A 23,094-nucleotide genomic window follows, 5' to 3' on the forward strand; every position below is an offset into this window, starting at 1 on the left:
AATTATCTTATCATCTCTGCTTCCCCTTTTACCACTAGGATGAGAGTTATTTTGTTAAAGGCCTCTATTTCAAATAGGAAGAGGCCTGGGTGTAGGCTGAAGATGAGCAATTTCTACCTAAAAAGTTTTGGAGTCATTGTGTTGGGGCAGTTGGGAGAAGCCAGGATAGATGTTCTTTTTGAATAAAATGATTTTGCCATATGTTTTATTTTAGTCACTGTAGGGGGCACATTAGTGGAAACCTAGGAATAACACTTAACTACACAATCAAGGTGACTATGCGACCTGTAGTGGTCCAGAACACAGTGTGCACGCTTTTCAATTTACATTCATACTTAAGGTTTATTTATAATGGAAAATTCGTCTGTGCCCACAGGATGTATGCGGTAAACAGAAAATCAGTGTACCCACTTGTATGCAAAGCAGTCGTAACCAGTACAGGTTGTATTGAAATAGCCAAATAGATATCTCAGTAGATACGGATTGGTTGTGCCTGGCTTACCTTTAGTTTTCTGGATGATTAGCACGGGAATACCCACCATGCCAGAGGGGGTCTGATTGCAGCTTTTGAAGGGCTTGATTGAGGCCCTGTCTGCTGGTGGCGATCGGCCAGTGTGCACAGCTGGAGGCAACAAGAGGCTTGTTACCACAGGACTCAAGCATTCTGAAAACAGTGGAGGCTGTTTCCTACGTTGGGCTAATTACTATCCTGTCCTGGTCTGTTCACATTCACAAACATGATATGTGGGCTTTTGGTCTAAATCAAATCTATAGGCCCAGATACAAAAACTCTGTCCTTCAATGGTACCCTTGGTTGCCAAAATCATGACTCTTTCAGGACTGTTACTAAAACCATTTTGATTGTGGGAAGGGTGGGAGGAGGTTCTTCAGTGAAATGAACTCCTTTATGCTGCCTTCTTTCCTGAGATCCTTAACTTCTTAACTCAGCAGTTTCTACCATGACCTCCCCCAATCCTTGGTAACTCAAATGACTGTGTCTTTTTGTTGACTGTGCCCCAAAAGCTGCTGGGTCCTGGTGGACACACTCACTCACTGGGGAGAAGGTTGGATGGCTCCCCTGGCAAATTCCCTCATACATGACTGTTAGAGATGTTACAACATATGACCCAGAGAGATTTTTGGTGGACTAGAGATGATGGGGCAAGCCCCATACCCTGCTACTCCTAAAGAGGACTAAATATTTTCTGTACTTTTTAAATTAAAAACAAATGAACCATCCCAGTGGGCAGTTTGGGGGTGTTACCTTCTTTCATGCCCATGCATTAAAAGATTCCAGAATTGAAAACTGAGGGGTCTCTTCACGTAGAAATAAGTTAACATATCCTTGAAAGGTAAACTCCTCAGAGTTACCCAGCAGAGAAATCATGCTAGTTGACCATTGTCTTGCATTAGCTTTTAGATTTTCTTAAGGAAAAAAAAAAAATCTCTCCCTTTTGTGGATACCATGCTTCTCCTTCACATTTGTAAACAGGAGATTCTCTGTCGAAGCTAACCTGAGACATCCTCCTCCCTGCCATCAATGTTAATGTTGGTAGGAGGAAATCTGAAGTCACACATAAAACCCTCTAAATTCCTCTGAAGGATGTGGATAAATGAATGATCATGACCAGGATGCTATATGTAGAGTGCAAGCGAATAGTTAGTATTTTACATTGAATTTCTTGTTCTATATCACTTGCTTGCTCTTTAAGTTGTGTTTTCCTTCTGTAGACTGTCAAGGGGATGTTGGACAATCCTAATGAACCTGTCAGTGACCTCTCTTACTTTGATTGCATTGAGAGTGTGATGGAAAACTCCAAGGTAAGCCTGTCTATGCTATTAATGTTGCTCCTCATTGTGGGGAAAAATCTAGACCTGCTCCAGGTGCATCTGCCTATGGCCAGTCTGTGTGGCTGCATCTATTACAAAGCCTGACTCTGGCGCCCTTTGCTCAGATGTTTCTCAAACTTGGCTGTGCATCAGAATCACTTAGAAGTCTTGTTAAATGCAGACTGCTGGACCTTACCCCTGAGTTTCTGATCCAGTAGATCTAAAGTGGGGCTGAGATTGGACATGTCTGACAAATCCCCAGGTCCCTGCCATGCCGTCCAGAAATAACACCTTGAGATTCAGTGCTTATACCATGTCATAGATGAGTCTTACTGTAAATCAAGTCATAGATTTCTTTCTCTTGGGACTGAATTCCAAGGGAAAGCCCATCAGTGGCGTTGGCTTTTATAAGACCCTCTCATGTATTCTTTCTGCCATCTATTAATGGCATCATTCTCAAGGGAATTGAAAAATTGGGGGTTCTTCTGGGAGGTGGGAAGAATGAGAAGATGTAAATATTGCAATGGTGTGTGTCCTGCCAAATCTTAACCTTGCTCAACAATATCTTATTTCTTCATATTTGCTTTGATGTGGGTAGCAATTGAGGGTGGTGAGACTAAAAAGATTTCTTAATGGAGCAATAATGATTTTTTTTTTAAAGTCAAGAAACACCTATGATGGCAATACCCAAGTTTTTGAGAATGATTCAAAACCGAATTAATATTAAATACAAGTGAGACGAGTGGATATTGAGCAATTGCCAATACCAAGTTTGTACTTGGAGCACATGTGCATGTTTGTGCAGATCACTCTCATGTTAGCTTTGGGGGCACATCTGTGTTGATGATGTCAGAGTATGCTTTGCATTGGGCTAAGACTAGAGTTTGCTCTGTCTAGGATCCTTTGTGGAATTTTGGGTTGCCTTAAGGGAAGGGTGTATGTGTCTTACATACTTAGATCCAAAGGAACTCTTCCTTCTTAAAGAGGGACACAGGGTAATAGGAAGGACAATACTGTGCATACAGATATCTTCTAACTTCCCCACTTTGCAAGTTTTCATGTATGCTGGACTATTTTGTATTATCTAAGCAACTTCAGGGAATTTTTTTCTCTATCCAGAATGGCTTATTAAAAAAGAATTAGGTATTGGCAATGCCCTAGTCTCTCTAAAGGATTGTGTTCAACATCTTCCATTCCACTATCTGTGACGCTGGGAAGTAGACTAGGACCTGTCCTTTTGGGGCATAGAAGACAGAGCACCAGCTATGGGGCATGTGTCCTGCATCTGCCCATGTGACCTTCTGCTTGACCTCTCTGGGTTGATTTCTAAATATTAAAAATCCCTTTCTGCTGTTATTTTTTTTAAAGATTTATTTATTTATTCATGATAGACATAGAGAGACAGAGAGAGAAAGGCAGAGACACAGGCAGAGGGAGAAGTGGGCTCCATGCAAGGTGCCCGACGCGGCACTCGATCCCAGGACCCCAGGATCATGCCCTGGGCCAAAGGCAGGCGCCAAACCGCTGAGCCACCCAGGGATTCCCCCCCTTTCTGCTGTTATTTTAAAGCCCTCTGGGAAAAAAAAAAGGACATCAATGATTTTCAAAATAAGGGGAATACTTATAAAATTTAGGAAATAGGTTTAGGGTTCAGATCACCTATCTGTTGCTATCTATCTATCTATCTATACATACACACACACTGTTTAACAAAGACATATTTAAATTTTACTATCAAGTAAATGAATAACATCAGCTAAGGTATGTCTTCTGCTTTCTGAGGTGTGACTACCTGCAGTTCAGTGTACATGTCTGATTTTTACATTCTGAGATCTGACAGGTCTCACTTGAGACCATTTCACCTGTGGGATGCCCTGTATAGGTTTTACTTTATTCATCTGTGTATATTAACTGTACCTCTTTGAGATAAAGATATGCTTTTTCCTTTTTTTTAAGAGAGAGCCATGGGATCCCTGGGTGGCTCAGCAGTTTAGTGCCTGCCTTTGGGCCCAGGGCATGATCCTGGAGTCCCAGGATCGAGTCCCACATCGGGCCTCCTGCATGGAGCCTGCTTCTCTCTCTGCCTGTATCTCTGCCTCTCTCTCTCTCTCTCTCTCTCTCTCTCTAGGTCTCTCATGAATAAATCTTTAAAAAAAAAAAGAGATTGAGCAAGCAGGACAGTGGTGGGAGTTAAGAGAGATGAGGCAGAGAGAGAGGGAGAAAATCCTCAGCAGACTCCACACTGACCGTGGAGCTGCCCAGTGCAGGGCTCAGTCTCATGACCCTGAGATCATGACCTGAACCAAAGTCAAGAGTTGGACACTTAACAGACTGAGCCACCCAGGTGCCCCAAGATAGAGATAACTTTTGAATGAAAGGTTCATACTTTCATTATGCATTTCTCTTTCTGGAGCAGAAATGTTATAATTCTCTTAAATCTCCTCTTAATGCAAATAAAGAAAAATAATGGCAAATATCGTATATTAAGTGGCCTTGAATGTTAAAGTTGGAAGCATGGCTCCCTTTTCCCCTTTTCCAACATGGCTGGAAGAAATTGGGGTTTAATAGTGTCACTGCTTGGTTGTTTTGCAGGTTCTGGGCGAGTCGATGGCAGGGATTTCGCAGAACGCCAAGACTGGGGACCTCCCTGCCTTTGGGGAGTGTGTGGGGATTGCGTCCAAAGCCCTCTGTGGGCTGACAGAGGCTGCAGCCCAGGTAAGGGCCGGGCCCCCATGGCCCCCAGGTGTAGGACTTCCAGCCTTAAGGCCTCTCTCCTATGCTAGAGTGAGGATACCAGGAATACCACACCCCTGTGAGAGGCATGTGTGAGCTCCAACTGAAGCTTCTTCCCCAGCCACCATCATAGAAACCATGGCAAAGCAGAGGTTCCTGTGCTGGTTGGGGCATTTAGACAAGGCAACAGCCAGTTACCCCCCAGGAGCAGAACAACCTGATGAGGACAGTGACATTCTGAATATTGTGGGCCCAGCATAAGAGTTCAGAGACCAGATTTGGGTTTTTCTTTTAAGACCACTTTTACAGAGGAGAAAAATGAATATTACATAATTCCCATTCTCTCTGAGGCTTTAAAATTGCAAAAATCTTCGTCATGCTCTTTTTAGGATCAGAGGGAGAAAAATTTTGATACCATCCTGCAGAGACGTAATCGGGCATGTTCCTTGCTTTGGTGCCACTGTCCTCTGCATCTCTAATAATAATTCTTGGGGTCATGTGACTGAAGCTTCAAAAATTGTCGGCATTTACCTTGAAGGATTTACCATTTGACAGTTACCCCGAGGCTGAGAGATTTTACTGAACCAAAGGGAAACGTCCCTAGTTTGGGGGATGAAATTGTTCTTATCCTGCCCCTCAAGTCTCTCAGGAATGACTTAAGGTTAAAATTCCCATTAACAGTTTAGTTCTTTCCCTCTGATTTGACTAACACATCCACAGGGCTTAAAAGAGAAGACCTTCTCTTACAGCCTCTTGTCCTCTTCGAGACCACATAGTACCTTCCCCACCCCCCCACCAGAGCCATCATACTCATTCTCCTTACTTACTATTGGATATACTGGCCTCAACAATAAGGAAGCTGTTGGCTATGAGATGAGAAACTTTCATGCATGGCAGGCTCCAGGGTTGGCCGACCCAGCAGCTCTATGCCGTTGGTCTCCACTCACATTTTTCTGTCTCTGCCATCTGCCAGCCAGAGAGTCAGCCTCACACTGAGCCTGGGTACCCTCATGGTCCCAAGATGGCTGCCAGCAGCACACAGGGCTGCTTTCATCCTTATTCAGGCCCCATTAGAAAGCTGCTTGAGGCTTTCTTAAGAACAGAGAGACTTTGTTCCCAGAAGCCTGCAGGAGACTCTGCTGCCATCAGCTCGTCTGTCCTTAAACCCTTACTGATGAGATTACCCTGACCAAACCTACACCAAGGAGCTCCTGAGTATGCTGCAGGCGCATTGCCAGGCCCTCGTCCCCTACAGGCTCATCTGGGTCTAAGCTGTGCTTTCCTCCTCCCTTTCCAGGCTGCATACCTGGTGGGCATCTCCGATCCAAATAGCCAGGCAGGCCACCAGGGCCTCGTGGACCCCATCCAGTTCGCCAGGGCTAACCAGGCTATCCAGATGGCATGCCAGAACCTGGTGGACCCCGGCAGCAGCCCGTCACAGGTAACCACGGGGTGAGAGTGTGAGGTCTGTGAGTCCTTAAGCTCCTGGAAGTGGTTTGTGGGAGACTGTGAGAAATGAGTAAGGAATACTGTTCTTTCAGAGCTTGCAAAGCCAGCTAAATGCAGTGCTGTGGATAACAACTTGAGGGGGGAATATTACAAAATATGGTAAGCGTGGCAGTGTGTCAGGGCTTTCAAACGAGGTGCTGCTAGGCAGTAGGAGTAGAGTAATTACTGTGAGATTCATCGGGAGTCTCATGATTTCATTCAGGTCAGAGAACATGGGTGGAGGGCTTGTTCTGTGCTCAGCAGTAAGGGTCAACACAAGTAACCTGATCATGTAGGCCCTAGCTCTAACTCTGTTGGAGAAAGCTTGGAAGATGGGGGTTGCCAGGATGTTGTGATGAGAGCACCAGGGATGCACAGAGAACATATGAGGAGCTATCAAGGTGCACGTCACAGAGATGGTGGCACTGAGCCAGGCCTCAAAGTCTAGTTAGAATCCAAAGTGCCTAAAGGACCCACAGAGGCATTTTAAGACTAAACAGTATGTGCAACGCTCCATATCCAAGTAGCAGGGAGCCCTGTTTAAGCAGCTTGTGCTAAAAGGAACAAGAACTGGCCCGTAGGATTACCAGAGGCAGCCCGTGAGTGCCATGTCCACTGTGAACCCCAAGACCAGCATTCTTTAGGCAGGAGGAGGAGCCAAGTTAAGGAGGCACTAGAGGGACCCTCTGACCTGCCTTCCAGCCTGAGAGCTGATGTGGAAGATGTCAGGGCACCTGACACTCGTCTCTGTCCAGTTAAAGACAATGGGGTGTTACCAGCCTCAGTAAAGTGGGTCAGGTGGGTTCAAGAGACTTGTTGGGGTTAAGGGTGGGGCCTGGGAGATGCTGGACCCAGACCCCTTACTAGGGCCTGCAGTCCCCCTGTGGGTGAGGAAGGAACTGATGCACGTTGGTGTTTATTTTCCTCATCTAGACCTGGACTCCAGTGTGGTGGCCATGAGCTGCACGTGGCCATTAAGCCCTTGAAATGTAGCTGGTCCAAACTGTGATGGGCTGTAAGTGTAAAATACACACTGGATTTTGAAGACTTGATATGATAAGAAAAGATAATGAGATCTCAGTATTCTTAAATTGATTACCTGGTGAAATGGAGTATTTTGGATCTATCAATTTAAATAAAAAGTTATTGAAATTAATTTCTCTTGTTTCTCTACTTATTTCAATGTGGCTACTAGCAAATTTAAAATTTCATATGTCGTCCACATTATACTTCCGTCAGGCAGCACTGGCCCAGACCCTGGACCATGTGCCTCCTGGCCAGGGATCCTGAAGCAGAGCTGATCCCCTCTCCTTTCAGACTATCTGGAGTCCAGCCCTCTCCCACTCCAGCAGCACCTCCTTTCCTTTTGTTTATTCTCTCTTACTTAGCCTCTCTTGGCATGGTTTTGGGGCAGCAGAGCTAGACACGCATGTTGTAATCACATGGGCCCTAGATATGTGAGCTGAAGAGGAACACGGGGCTCGGGACCAGGGTGGACTCCTCTGACCTGCACCCCTCTGCACTGACCATGGGGTGCTGCAACCCAGCTCCATGCTTTGTAGGTTCTGTCAGCGGCCACCATTGTCGCCAAGCACACCTCGGCCCTGTGCAACGCCTGCCGCATTGCCTCGTCCAAGACCGCCAACCCAGTGGCCAAGAGACACTTTGTCCAGTCAGCCAAGGAAGTTGCCAATAGCACTGCCAACCTAGTGAAGACCATCAAGGTAAGTCACGGAACAGAGGTCTTAGGTGATCCCTGTGTCACCTGTTACAGTGGGGAAGGAAGTATGCAGGATTTCAGTTTTGCTCTTCTCAGGTTTGTGTCTCGTGAAGCCTAACACCTGATAGAAATCATTGAGATATTTATCATGAAAAACCAACAGCCTTGGTTGGTCTCCACTAACCTTCTTAAACTGGAGGGAGCAGGGTTGCCAAATTCTGTACTTGAGAAGCTTGGGGGCAGAAATGTGAAAGAGGTTGGCTATGAGGCATTGCTTGGCACTGTGGATAGCAGACACCCTGTGTTTATCGTAGCTGCTGCTGCGGAGTGATTTTGAGCTCATTGGCTCCAGGGAGTTGCTGGTAGGGGGTCTGCCATTGTTGCTAGATATATCTGGACCTAGAGAGAAGGTGAAGGGGAGAAGGGAATGGGAAGCTTTGGGGAAATCACTTGAAAAAAATCAATTTAATCTACCCTGTGATTTCTGTTCTGTTTATAGCTGCTTGAATGTTTGAAACAGAGCATCAGGTTTTTAAAACAGAGCATTCCATGTTCATACCAAGTTCATCTTTGTGTTACAGGCCGTGGACTGATTGGGGGAGGGAAGTGAAGTAGCAGGTACCCTGTGAGGAAGGAATTGTAGCAGCTGGCCTGGAGTAGGTATAGGTGGGTGATAAAGCCACAAACCCAGTCTACCCCAAGTGGGGATCAGGCAGCCGCTGGCAGCTAACCTCAAAAGGAAACAGCCACATCTGGGAGAGCAGGCCACAGGCAAGGAACCCAGAACCCCCTTCCAAGCCTCCAAAGCAGTGTGTCACGGAAGGCAGGCTACCAGCTCTGTGTAAACCCAGATCTGAGAGGGGAAGGCCAATGGAGGGTTAACACGTATTTAGGGATTGTCACACACATTGAGGTGGGGCGACCTGCTTTGTTACTGGGCAGGCCCTTGTGTAGTGCTACTCTGTCCTCTCTGGAGATAGCATATGACACGCATCATTTTCCTTGCATGATGCTAAAGCACTTGAGTCCTGTGGAGAAATCAGTCCAGAGGCGGAAGCTAGGGGAGAGCACGCAGCCCAGCAGCAGTTAGGAGCTGGCAGGTGAGAGCACAGGACGGTTAGCCCTGTCAGCAGTTTCTTACCGTTTAAACAAAGAGCCTTAATAGAGTAAAGCCTGCCTACTTGAAGACCATAATAAGATAGGTTGGAAATAAATTAAAGCCAGTGAGCAGGTGCCCCTGGGATCGTGGTGGCTGCTCACCTTAATTACCATCATCGTTCATATTATTCAAAATTAACAAAGCTTACATTTTTAACTCTTTGGTTTGTACAAAGCTCGTTTCCAAATGTTTGGTGTAGATTACTCATCCCAGTTCACAATACCACCCTGTGCTTGTCATCCTCGTTTTACAGTCTGGATACTAGGCGCTGGCAGGTTAAGTAACTTTCCCAAGGAGACCCAGCCAGTCAGTGACACATAGAAATTCAAACCCAGCTTCCAGAACCCCCACCCTTTCTACTCTTGATCCTGCTCTCACCCTGCCATGCTATCCAAATCCAGACTAACTTAGGACCGAACACCTCGGTGTGTTTGCACTCCTTGTGTGCAAACTGGGGGAGGCCAGGATGAAAGACAACAACAGTTGAAGGGAATGACATCACGCACGGGTAGTTGCTGTATAATTAACCGACTTCAGTCACACTTGGCCATTTTCTGGTCGTTAGGAAACAGACTATATTTAGATGGAGCAAGGGAGGGGGAAAAAAAAACTGTTCTATAGAAACTCCTGGGAACCTTTCTTTTGTGCCTCCTCCTGCTCTAAGTCCTGACCTATCTCTGTATAAAGCATCTCTGCTAAGATCTCCTCTCCTTTTCAGATTCTCCTCACGGTGTCAAACCCTCTTTGCAATTCCCGGCGGCAAATGAGCTCTTGTGATGGCCTGAACGATAGGCCTGTGCAGGAACATCAGAGGAGGGGTGCGGGTGATTGTTAGGTGGGGAAGATGAAGGCGTCGTCTCTATGAGCTCCCTGGGAAACAGCAGCTATGCACAAGGAACAGAAATGAACCCATTGCCCCTCGACTGGTTGAAGTGTGCTTGGTTTTTCAATTCTCACTGGGTGGCAGGGTTTGCCAGGGACAATGAGCCTTGTTTTTAATTTACTAATAGGAAGACAGTAATAGTCCTTTCCCTGTAGCTCACCATACTGTATACTGAATAGATTTCCTGTTTCAAGGAATTGGTTAAAAATCCTATCCTAGAACAAAACAAATGAATATTTAATTCTTTCAGTGTTTAAAACTACTGCCCTCATAGCTGCATTTTGCTCTAAGTTTTAGGCTGCTTAGTCCCTTTTTTTTTGCTTTTAACCATGAGGATGTGCCCGCGCTGCCTAAATCCCAGCTGCCACACCTTTATAGACACACAAAAAAAGGAGGGACCCCAGCCAGAGGAACATTGAAGACCAGGGAACAGACCTTCACAGTAGGTTATCAGGACCATTAAAATATGTGCCCCCAAGAATCTTAAACTTCGGGGCACCTGGGTGGCTCAGTGTTTGAGTATCTGCCCTTGGTTCAGGTCGTTATCCTGGGATTGAATTCCACATTGGGCTCCCCACAGGTAGCCTGCTTCTCCTTCTGCCTATGTCTCTGCCTCTCTGTGTCTCTTGTGAATAAACAAATAAAACCTTTAAAAAAAAAAAAAAAAGAATCTTAAACCTCTACCGATAGCAGTCTTCAAAATCCCGAAGCTTGGCTCAGCAGGAATAAATATCCTCACCTTCCTCCCTGGCAGATTGCCCTAAATGCCAGCTCTGGTAGAAGCACACGACCCCTACCCACAACTGCTGTCTTTCCGCTGGTCACTCCACACAGGGTCACCTGCTTCTCTGTTTTTCAGTCAGCTCATTACTAATCTCGAATCACATGTGTGGAATGTGCTATTTCAGATGTGCGCTCATTCAGGTTTGGGTACCAAGTAGAAATTGTACAACAGCTTTTCTTTTTGTGAGGAGTTGAAGCATGGCCTTGCCTCTAACAGCAGAGAAGAAGCTCAAGTTTTGGGATTAAGCATACCCATGGTATACCAAAGATACCAGATCTAGCTCTTGTTAATTGAAGTTGACTTGACTATAAGTATGTCTTCTTGGTCATCCTTAGGTTTGGATTGGTAAAGAAGGTTGGTTTTTTGTTTTTCTCCAGAAGAAAAAGAAAAGGGAAAACTTCTTGGGCTTTTCTTACTCCTATTCTCAATGCCTTTGTCTAAGGTCAGAAGAGAAGGGAGCCAGGGCTTTTGGGTTGTGGTTTGAAATGTGAGCTTGGATAGCCTGCCACTTTCTAGGTGTTGTTTTATATTCTAATATTGGGGATTTGTGATTAAGGTCCCAAATCTTGAAGGTCTTAAGGTCCCTTCCAGCTTCCCAAAGTCCATGAATCTTTGATTCTGGTACACATGCAGAAACTGTTTCTCCCAGACTCCTGTGGGATTTTGCTAAGAGAACATCCAAAAGAGCTGGCCAGGGATGAAGAGGATCCTCGTCCTCATGGGCCCTGGACATTTGGCTAACTGAATTTACCCCTTCATTGTTGCAGCTGCTGTCCTAGATATTCTGTGACATGGAAAGTCCATATGAAAACTATCATATCTACTTAAAATTTCACCAATGAGCAGATTTGCATATTCAGTTTACCTGGGTGGCTCCACCATCCCCAGGGTGGAAGCAGCATTCAGAAATGACATAATATCTGTGTAAACCATCCTCTCTGATGCCACCTCTAGTGGAAATAGCTTTTCCTTTTTGAAAATGAAAAAAAAAAGTGGTTGATAATAGCTTCGGTGTTGTGTTCCACATTCAAGATCCTGTCCCATAAATAGCAATGGGCTGCATGGTATGTGATTTTAGTGCCCAGGCTCAAAAAAATATATATATATCCTTTCTTCATCTATTGGCACAGTCTATGAAACTGCACAATTAGAAAACCATTCCTTGGGATGTACCTTGACCAATCATCTTTTCATTTTGATAATGTTCAAGTAAAGGTTGGTGGCTTGACCAGACACCTGCCTTCCTAATAGGCCAAGAGGGCTGTATAAGGTAGAAAAAGGGGACAGGAAGAGTGTAAGGAGATAAGAACAGGAGGAAGGAGTGGTATGAAAGGGAGGCTTGTCATCTTCCATTGAGCTAGAAGCCTCATCATCCCTGCTGGAGGGAGTGTGATTGGCCACTGGTGCAACTGGGATTTGAGTTCCTTTGACACCGAAGTCCATTTCTGCCATCCGTCTGCTACTGGTGTGCCCATGTCGGGGCCACTCATGTCAGGTCCTGCTGCGTAGTATCCACCCTGCCTCCCAGCATATTTCAGGTTGCTCTGAAGCCTCACCTCAAGGAATCCATGATGTTCATAGTGCAATAAGATTAGACTAACAAGATGCCATGTGGGTGACAGGTGCCAACTCCCCATTTACTGAGCACAAAAGTGACGGTCAAAATGGAGGCCATGTGTGAGCAAGAAATAGCACGTAGGGTTGCCACTGGGTCTGGAAAAATGGCAGAATTGGTGAGGTTAGAATAGAGGTCAGTGCCTACAGATGAGTAGAGGCAAGCCATGCATGGTATTAGTGAAGATGATAAATTAGCCAGGCTCCTGGGAATTCCTCTGAAAATATGAGCATGGTGGGATGTATAATTATTGTACTAAGCTGCCACAGCTTGATTGGAATGTAGTTGTTATTCAGAAATAGCCGTTAGAGCACACGTGCCAGCCTACTCTTGGCTTAACTGAAAAATAACGCTCTCATCTCAGATCTGGTTTGTTTCATAATGCTGGCGCCCTGGTTTTTTGTTCACTAATTGTCTAAATTGGCTTTTATATATTGCTCAGAACAGTTGCATTAAAAGTTTAATTGGTCATTTAACGGGGAAATTTATATTCTTCTACAGATATAACTGCCTTCTCAAATGTAACCCTTTGCCGAGAGGAAGGGACCCTGTCGTTGTAGTGTGTCCCCTCCCCACACAGTCTGCAGGTTCTAACAGTCTTCTTCGGAAGGTGGGGTCAGGTGTTGGGGAACCACAAGTCCAAGGGTTAACCCTTTGTTAAGCAGCCTTTCATGAATTACAGGATGTGTTCCTGGATTCTTCTCATCTAGGCCATTAGTCAACAGAGTGATTGATCACTCAGTGCCACCTGCTATTTAAAAAAAAAAAAAACTGAAGCATAAGATGGATAGACAAAAATGTACATCATATAAATAGAGGTCCATGAACCAAAGTTGAATACACCTAGGTGACTATAGCTAGATCAAGATCTAGGGCATGATCAGCCCCCAGAAGCCTCGTTTGTGCCCCTTCATCTTCTTTGCTCTGAAGGATGACCTGACTGCCAACACCCTAAATTAGTTTCACCTCTTTTTGTACTTGGCACACATGGAATCATACAGTAGGTGCATTTTTGTTTCTGGCCCCTGAAATACTATGTGAGATTTGTCCATGTTACTGGGGGTAGTTCTCGTCCATTCATTCCCTTTGGATTCATTCCACTTTTCTCATTTCAGAATGGTGGATGTGGACACTTTACCTCCATAATTCATGCAGGGATATCCAAGTAAAAGAAAAATTGGAAGTGCTATGCAATGTAAAGTATTTTTATAATTTGGGAGGGAATAAACTTAAAGTAAAAATGGATGGGGAAGAGCCCAAGGATTATGGTGTGAAAAGTGGGGAAGAAAATGGTTCAGCTGCAAAGTCATATGAGCAGGAAGTTGGTGGACTTTGAGGTCAGCTGCCCTGTGAACCACATATTAAACTTTATTTCTTATAATTGCTGAGGCGCTCTGCTTAATGGCTTGATCTCTCCAATTATTTTTTATGAATTCAACAAACATTTTCAGTATTCCCATTAAACCACATACTTCCACTAGGAGATGATTACCTTGGCCAGGAGTGGTTTGTGCATTTCAATGGGATCATGTCTCTGTGTTTTCTTCTATCAGGCCCTGGATGGGGATTTCTCTGAAGACAATCGCAATAAGTGTCGCATTGCCACCGCACCCTTGATCGAAGCTGTGGAGAACCTGACAGCATTCGCATCCAACCCTGAGTTTGTCAGCATTCCTGCCCAGATTAGCTCTGAGGTAGGGAGTCTTTGCAGCAAAGATAATACTGGGGTCTTTGGCTATTTCGTGTGGCACCAAATCCACATGAACAGTTAAGAACTCCAAAAGTTCTGTCTCGTAGAACGTTGCTGTTGTCAATGACAATACATGCACAGAGTTAATGAAACTCAAGATATACACGTATCTTAAGTGCTAATGCCTTAGCTTTATGTGTTGAACACAAGCTCTGTACTTAAGTTTGGGGCTGATTCTTTTCTTGGTATGCGCCATATTTGAAAATGATACTTACGAGTGAATATGGACCCACGTCCTTGCTATCCAGGCTCTGTGTAAACCAGCCTCCATGGTTTCCTAACCTCTATGTCTCTTTCTGAAGAACACAGGTAGCGACTTGGCAAAGAATAGAACCTTCCAGAGCCCAACTCATTCACTTAATCTGTGCACCCTGCCCTTGACTCTTCTGCTGTTTGCTCCCAGGGTTCTCAGGCACAGGAACCGATCCTGGTCTCAGCTAAGACCATGCTGGAGAGTTCATCATACCTCATTCGCACTGCACGCTCACTGGCCATCAACCCCAAAGATCCGCCCACCTGGTCTGTGCTAGCTGGACACTCCCACACTGTGTCTGACTCTATCAAGAGTCTCATCACCTCTATCAGGTTAGTTTCTCCTCCAGAAATCGCTGGAGTCTACATCTAATCAGGGTGGAAGGAGGATAAGCCCAATAGGACTTTGATTTGATAGATGTAGCTAATCATTATCATCTTTTTATTTGGCTTTTTGGGACCAGTGGTAGTTCTGGACACAATAGCTAACCTAAACATTCACTCTATGTCAGAAACTGTTCTGAACATTTACCTATATTACTTTATTTCATCATCACAACAGCCTTGTAAACACTGCCATGGTCACCATTTAACTGATGAGAGAATTCAGTCAGAAAGGAGTTAGGTAGTATTCTCATGATCATCCCCAGGCCTGATGGCCTAGTCCCACTCCTAACCATTGTCTAGACCTAGGAGCTTAGGCAGAGAATACCAGTGTTTATTTAGCAGGATTTGAAGTTACTTTATTTTGTTAATAAGGCAAAAAGAATATTCTAGGTCCCACAGTAACTCTGGGCATCTCTGAACTCCCTGGCAATAGCATGAACCTGAAAAATCCCCAGAGTCGGTGTAACATCTCTAAAGTTGACCAGTTAGTACTCCACAACGTGGAATACATCCTTTTCCTTAGCCATACTTTGGTTTTTTATTGCTTTTGAAACTCAGCCCCCCCCCCCCCCAAAAAAGAAACTCAGCCCCACTGTTCTCTCACCTAATGCCTTACAAGGAAAAATCCACTAGATATTTTAACTCCTACCATAGGACTTTGTGAATAATATGTAATGTCAAGAGTATAGTATGTTTGTATAAGAAATAGCTCTGACCTTTTAAGAAAATAATAAGGGACCTATGTTGAAGTCAGTGAAGTCTAAATAGTTTGATGAGTGGTTGTCTATCATCAGCCTGAGATGAGGAACAGCATCATGTCTTTCTCACTCAAAATAAATAGAGCTCACACGAGTGTTAAATTAAGAAATGCATGGGCTCTGCAGAGAGACATTCCTAAGCAAGGCTCAGGGGTTCACTCCTTAAATAAGCAATCAGACATGGTAGAAAGTAGATAGGGGCTCCCGGCCCACCATTGCTGCAGCAAGTTGTGAGACCTGAACACTGAGGAATCTGTTTGACTTGCCCTGTCCTTCCAGGGACAAGGCCCCTGGGCAGAGAGAGTGTGACTACTCCATCGATGGCATCAACCGGTGCATCCGGGACATTGAGCAGGCCTCTCTGGCAGCTGTCAGCCAGAGTTTGGCCACGAGGGATGACATCTCTGTGGAGGTAGGCCGGGGCTCGGTGTCTGAATCAGAGGCCTCTGAAAGTACTTAAGAATCACAGCTTTGGGGAATGGGGCCAAACACATTTTTGATGCTGGCATTTCATCACAGAATTACCTTTATCCCTGGAACCCACCTGGGAAGTTTGTTGAGGGAATAAGGCAGATGCTGAGTAGAAACGCTTTGGTGAAGGAACACATGTACTGCTGGAGTGGAAATTACAAACATGGCTGAAATTTGGGGGGAAATGATCACTGTCAGATGAGAGTATGTCAGAAAAGTGAGGTTACCGTATTCAGTCTAACACATCAGTAGAGCAGACCAAGACATGTAAATTTTGGAATATTTCCTTGTCATGTTTTATCAGTGCATTTTTTGACTAATGGGCATATTTAGCATTAAAGTCTACACATTTGGTCTACTCAGAGGTAAAGGATTCTGCACTAAGTTGCCCGATATCCAGTGCTGGGAACCTTTTGCACTATATTTTTAATTCAGAGCCATGGCCCTCTTTTGCCAATTTTTTCAATTAACCTGTCCAAAGGCCCTTGATTCATACTTCCTTCTTTCTACTGAAAGAACCTGACACTCAGGAGGTGCTTAATAAATATGGATGGTCTGTTTACTGACCTGTCCCTTACCGCCAACGAATTCATCCACGGTGAACTTTGCTGCGGTCTCTAAGCAATAGGCCCAGAGTTGCTCATTTTTATTGATAGAGCTGTCGATTTTACTCCAGCTCTGCTCCCTTCCCCCCACTGTCAAGAAAAGAAGAAGGGCACCTGGTTGAGCATCTGCCTTCCGCTCAGGTTGTGAATCTAGGGTTCCTGGACTCGAGTCCTGCATCAGGCTCCCTGGAGGGAGCCTGCTTCTCCCTCTGCCTATGTGTCTGCCTTTCTCTGTCTCTCTCTCTCTCTCTCTCTCTCTCTGTCACACACACACACACACACACACACACACACACACACAAACACACACAAATAAATAAAACCTTTAAAAAAAAAAAAAGAAAGAAGAAATATTCTCATCCTATGCAGAATGTTAGAATTATTGTCAACTTTTTATTAAAGTCAGGACATGCATACAGAAAAGTGTGCATATCCTAAGTGCAGAGCTTGATGAATTATCACCAACCAAACACAGCTTTTAGTTAGTGCCCAGATCAAGAAGCAAAGATGACCAGCACCTCGGAACACCTGCTCAGGCCCCCACTCTTTCACCACCCCTCCCAAAAACATCCTCTGTCTTCACTTCCTCCCTAGGAAGAAAATCTCTCCCTTTGAGGAGTTCCCTTTGAACTGTGTGTACTTCCTCCTTATACCATGTTCATTTTAATAAGCCATCTGTAATAACATTGCTGAAATATTCTTGCATTCTTGACTATAATCACTTCGAGCAGATAGACAATAGTGAACTAAATGAGATCCTTGGAAGTGTGGATGTTTCTACTTTCCTCCATCTTTCTATTTCTGTCTCTCTTTTTCCTTTTTATCCACAGAATTTTGTTTTCCATTTGGCATGTTAGATTGCTCTTGTCATTAACTTCTCATTAAGTCACCTCTGCCCAGAAACCCCAGCCTGGATACAGCATTGTTCAGAGGGAAAGCAGCACGGGCCAGAGTCTCATTACTGACAAGCAGAACAGTGTCACTTTGTCAGAAACTACCCTGTACCTTGCTAGTCTATGGTGGTGATCTATTAATCCTGAATCCATCAAGCACATTTCCTAGGGCGAGTCCCACAAAGGATCTGGTCTGTTCTGCTATTAGCCACTAATGTCCACCTTGGAATTCTCCATCTCCCTCATGCACCAGCGTCACCCAGATAGTTGGCCTCTTCACAGCATGAGTACAGTTCTTCTCTCAAATCTGAGAAAGAAATACCTTGGGGGGTGCAGTTTTTAGTATTTGCATCCACATTGCTGAATACAATGCACTTAGAAGCTGAGCTGAGTTCAGGGCATTTTCACAGTGTGCTTGTCTGGGAAATGGTCCTACTTTCCAAAAGCTGATCTCATTTTTTATATTAGCCTTTTCTCTCCCCCGCCCCACCTCCCCTTTCTTAAGGGTTCTTAGTTCTGAGGACACAGCCACCTGGATGTTCCCCCAGACCCCACATTAGCTCTCCCTGTTTGAACAAAGTTTTCTTCCCTCCTTGGAAGGGAAATGTTCCTTACTTCCAATAGTTATGCTGAATAACTCAAAGTAAGGATATTGGTGACATCACTGAACACTGTGGTTGGTGTGAGTGAGGAGCCAGGAGGAAAAGTATTCTTCAGACCTGCCTTTTGTCACTCATGGGTGGAAGTGTGGGGGCTCTAGTCCAGGGGAACTCCGGGACCCTGCGAAAGGCAGGGTGGAGTGGTAGCTACGTGGCTCACCCAAGAGAGGGATTATCCGTTAAGGATATAGTAGATATTTTGGTATCCATTTCTCATGGCCTGCTTGTCTTCTGCGTGGGCCTTTTTATTTTTAAATCAATGTGGCTACATGGTGAATTGCCATAGGGGGAATTTGACAGCTCTCTCTCCTTATCAGGCCCTGCAAGAGCAGCTAACTTCAGTGGTCCAAGAAATCGGGCACCTTATCGATCCCATCGCCACAGCGGCTCGGGGAGAAGCAGCTCAGCTGGGACATAAGGTAATGTGCCCCAAGGGGATCCTGCTGAGGATCTGTGTGAACGATGGGGGGGTGAGTGATATTGATCACTGACCACTTCAGGATCAGTTTTCACCTAGAGTTCAAACAGAAACTGGAATGAGATCTTTCTGGTTATAGTCAGATTTTCCAAGACAAGACATCTGCTGCCCTTGACCTTCACTGAATAAGCCAGAAATGAACGTTGACATTGCTAGTCTGCTGTCTTCCATCTTTTGTCCCTGGCTGGCTGACCTCATTCTCACATGTTTAGGGGTACATTGTTCTTCCATGGTTTCTAACAGTGTCTGTTTTCACATATAAAGGAGCAAAGCAAACTTGCAAACTGCACTCTAGATAACCAGGCCTCCCGGGCCACTCCAGAGGAACCCTTCAACTGTGAGCTCATACCCACATTGTAGAAGTACTGAATAATATTTTACCTGTTTTGGGGTTCACTTTACAAATCCTTCAAGGCTAGTTGACTTGTCTAGCAGCCTGTGCTCAATAGAGGGAGGGCAAATAATTGGATTTTTAACCGCCTTCAGGGTTTCCTAACATTTATCAGTGCAGACATCAGTATTGATGTGCATATCAAGAAAACCGAGTAACCAAAATCTTTTCAGCAGGTATTGATTTTAGAAAATCAATGTTCTTGCTTTTTCACATTGTGGAACAGCTGAAGGGCCTACTAAGCTTCCTGCTGGTTCGAAGGAAAGGTTTTTGAGATTTAAAATGACCAGTGTGTCTGTATGCTTTCAAGTGTGGCAAATTTCATTTCTCAGCTGAGTTCCTTTATAATGAGAGAGGAGGGCTTGTCCACCTGTACGAAGAGGTTTAGAGAATGTGGGGGCTGGCCTGAAGGTCAGAGCTCTCCCAGCAGGTGGGCTGGAGCATTGCCCATGTGCCTGCTGTGGGGAACTGAGTCTGCCAGAGTAGCCAGACTTCATTTCAGCAGTTACTTTTGTTTCCAGTAAGCATTTTGTAAGAAAATATATCTAGATTTCTAGAGTAACAATCCTTGTCCCTGTCCATATGGAGTTAGTATGGAAGATTAATTCCTATGTCAATGGGTGGCATCAAAAGAAAAATAAGATATTTGTGTCACGTGAGTTACAAATTTACTCTTGGCCCTTTGGCTAAACCAGTCTCACTTTCTAAAAGAGAGTTCTGGACAAAGGAAGCCTCTGCCCCTCCATCCAGAAGAACCCTGGACTGAGAGTTGATACCTACCTGGTCCATTTCTTTATTACAACACTCAGGTGGGGGCCCAGAGATCACCTGGAACTGATAAATGCAAATTCTCAGACCACATGTATTAGTTATTTAGAGCAGCTATAGCAAGTTACTATAAACTGGGTGCCTGGCACCAACAGAAATGGAATCTCTCTCAGAAGTCTAAAAACAGGGTGTTGGCAGAGCCCGACTCTTTCTGGAGGCTCTATGGGAGAATCCATTCTTTGCTCTTCTATCTTTTGGTGGCCCTTACTGTTCTTTCACTATTATCATGCCAGTCTCTGCCTCTGTGGTCACATTGTCTCCTGCTTTTCTGTTTGTCTTCCCTTCCTCTGTCTCTTACTAGGATACTTCTTAACAGATTTAGGGCCCACCCAAGTAATCCAAGATGATCTCATTTTGAGAGCCTCAAATACATTGCAAAGACCTTTATTTCCCAATAGGATCATATTCACAGGTTCCAGGGATTTGGACACAGACATATCTTTTTAGGGGGGCTACCACTCAACCCTTTCTGCCACCCTAGGCCTAGGGAAACAAGATCAGGTACCACTTACTCAAAATTCTGTGTTAAACTTCTGTGCTAACCCAGGTAAGGATATTTCCTATTCTTTCATGTTTAGGAAATAGAAGTTGTTATAGTCTTTGCTAAGCCCCCTAAATAGAGGAAAAAGCACATCCTTTCAAAAACTTTTGCCCATAATACATGAAGAATAGTAACACCTGGCATTTATTGAGTGCCTACTGCATGGCAGGCATTGTGCCAACCACTCTTATGTATGCTAATTTAATCCTTCTGACAATCTTATGGGTCTTAGTGCTATTATTAATCCCCATTTTGTGGAGAAGGAAACTGAAGTTTGGTAATAGGAAGCAGATTGCCTAAGACTTCTCATTAAGGAATTGGCAGATGGGATTCAAATCCAGTGGCTCTGAAACTAGAGCTTTCTCTCTCCATCACCCAGCCATAATGTCTCCATGAGGGCACCAGCTTAGCTGTGTTTGATTATTCTCAGCACACAGCAGCCCTTGACATTTTATGGTTGCATTGGTGAAATGTACTTTTAAAATTAAAAAATGAATCCAGAGGGGCTCCTGAGTGGCTCAGTCGGTTAAGCATCTGACCCTTGATTTCAGCTCGGGTCATGATCTCAGGGTCATGAGATTGAGCCCCACCTCAGGTGCCATGCTCAGAGCAGAATCTGTTTAAGATTCTCTCTCCCTCTCACTTCTCCCCCACTTGTGCGCACTCTCTCTCTCTAAATTAATTAATTAAACCTTTGGGAGAAAAAACAAATCTAGAAAATATGTAAGGTTCTAATGCATTAAATGTCTTAACTCCTTTAATACATACAGTACCCATCCTGAGCCCTTATAACCCATCAGTGCACTGTGGTTCCCTTTGGTGGCGACACTAATACCCTTCCAGGGAAACAGGGTGAGATCCAAGGCAGATGTGTAAGGGCTGATACCTGCAGTTGTGCAGGCTGGGTCTTACACAAAGGTGTTTGGCCAAAGCAGAGACCAAGGCCAAAATCCAGCCAAGTCATGTGCTTTGACATCAATCATGTCTGCCCCAGGGATAGGGAGCCCCTTTAAAATTCATACAAAGTGGGCAGCCTGGGTGACTCAATGGTCTAGCACCTGCTTTCGGCCCAGGACATGATCCTGGAGACCTGGGATCGAGTCCTATGTCAGGCTCCTGGCATGGAGCCTGCTTCTCTCTCTGCCTCTCGCTCTCTCTCTCTCTCTGTCTCTCATGAATAAATAAAAAAATAAAATCTTTAAAAACTAAAATAAAATTCATCCAAAGCACCGTAAAGGCCAGCAATAGCCATGCTCAAGTGCTTTGAAACTATCTGTAAGAAAACTATATTCGAGGATAAAAGAGTAAACGTACGTTTATTGCTGGCTGATGGTCTGTCTCATTGTTAGCTCTAATGAACTTTAATATTTTGGACTCCCACTTTGTCCCAACCACCACCAGCCCCACAGACTCCTGCCCCCTGCTTCATTTCTGACCCACTGACTGCACAGCTCATGTGAAGTGGCCTTCCTGCCTATGGCCCCATCACGTTAATTCTTCCTCCACACGATGAGAAGCATTAAGGGAAATTGCTGGCCAAAGGCTTGAACTTAAATACGCTTGATGGAAATAATTAAGCAATTAGTAATTGGCACACATAGGAGTAGAATAGAAAAGTGTGATCAGGGTCATTGTGTCTTATCTGAGTGGGATTGGATGGTGGTATCTGAAGCAAATATAGCAAAACGTTAAAATCTGACATTCTAGATGCTAGGTAAATGGGTATTATTGTATTATTCTTGGACTTTATTTTGAATACAGAACAACAAAAAAACAAACAAATAATAAACGTTTGTAAAACCCAATATTATAACCATAGTGGAGCTGGACTGAGAATGAGAAGTAGTGGCCAGTGGAAGAGAAGGCAGGAGCCTGGGCTGTGGATGAGGACATCTGCTTCTTGTCACCGCTCCACATCTTGGCTGCTTGGGGTTGAAAAAGTTCTTTCACCCACCTAAGCCTCAGGCTCTTCATTTGTATGTACCTCTTAGAATGTGGGGATTAGATGAAGCATGGTAAGCTTCTAGCAGAAAGCCTGGCGTGTGAGATGTACCCAGTATATGTGTGTGACACGTGGCCCTGCAGCACCCAGCTGGTGGGCTCCGGTGAGCACAGAGGTAACCATGTTGTCACCTGCTGGGGAGGCCTAAGTGAGAACAGTGGTGAGCCATCTGGATAGACTTTTTTCTTCTCCTGGGCTGGACCAGTCATGAACGGAACATCTAGACTGATGTGAAATCATTTTTGTTTTTATTGCAAATCCGCGTCAGGTCAACATGCTCAGGGCAGAAGGCAGTTGGATTGGCTTTCTTGAAAGCCTCTGCTCTCAGGCTTCTTCTCTCTACTGCCCTGTTCCCCTGCCCATCCCCATCCCCCTTCCTTCTGCATTCATAAGATGATTATCTTTGTTTCTTTCAAAAGCTTTACTGTTTTTATGAAGTTAAAGTTTGTAGAGCTCTCACACCCAACTCTGGATCACAGAACAAATTTCGTAACATTTCTGCCATGATGAGAGGTGAGACGAAGGTCTCCCCAGAGGAAGTAAAATCCGAGCAAGAGTTCATTAATGAGCTAGTACTGGGATCCCTGGGTGGCGCAACGGTTTAGCGCCTGCCTTTGGCCCAGGGCGCGATCCTGGAGACCCGGGATCGAATCCCACGTCGGGCTCCCGGTGCATGGAGCCTGCTTTTCCCTCTGCCTGTATCTCTGCCCCTCTCTCTCTATGACTATCATAAATAAATAAAATTTTTAAAAAATCCATTTATAAAAAATAATAATAATAATGAGCAAGTACTTCTAAAAGTAAGATTGAGGGCAGCCAGGGTGGCTCAGCAGTTTAGTGCCACCTTCGGCCCAGGGTGTGATCCTG

General features: G+C 44.8%; 1 protein-coding gene across 5 annotated transcripts in view; it reads left to right on the top strand.

The window, feature by feature from the left end:
• Window positions 1-23,094, top strand: part of TLN2 (talin 2) — a 428,409-nt gene that overhangs the window by 328,204 nt on the left and 77,111 nt on the right. For all 5 annotated transcript variants that reach the window (XM_038580605.1, XM_038580602.1, XM_038580603.1 and 2 more), the window contains 8 exons: window positions 1,732-1,821; window positions 4,423-4,545; window positions 5,861-6,004; window positions 7,614-7,775; window positions 13,766-13,906; window positions 14,366-14,547; window positions 15,639-15,771; window positions 18,305-18,406. In XM_038580605.1, coding sequence (XP_038436533.1) covers window positions 1,732-1,821; window positions 4,423-4,545; window positions 5,861-6,004; window positions 7,614-7,775; window positions 13,766-13,906; window positions 14,366-14,547; window positions 15,639-15,771; window positions 18,305-18,406 — 1,077 coding nt within the window. The remainder of the gene's footprint in view (window positions 1-1,731; window positions 1,822-4,422; window positions 4,546-5,860; window positions 6,005-7,613; window positions 7,776-13,765; window positions 13,907-14,365; window positions 14,548-15,638; window positions 15,772-18,304; window positions 18,407-23,094) is intronic.

The sequence above is a fragment of the Canis lupus genome, chromosome 30 (genome assembly GCF_011100685.1).
Source record: "Canis lupus familiaris isolate Mischka breed German Shepherd chromosome 30, alternate assembly UU_Cfam_GSD_1.0, whole genome shotgun sequence".
NCBI lineage: Eukaryota > Metazoa > Chordata > Mammalia > Carnivora > Canidae > Canis > Canis lupus.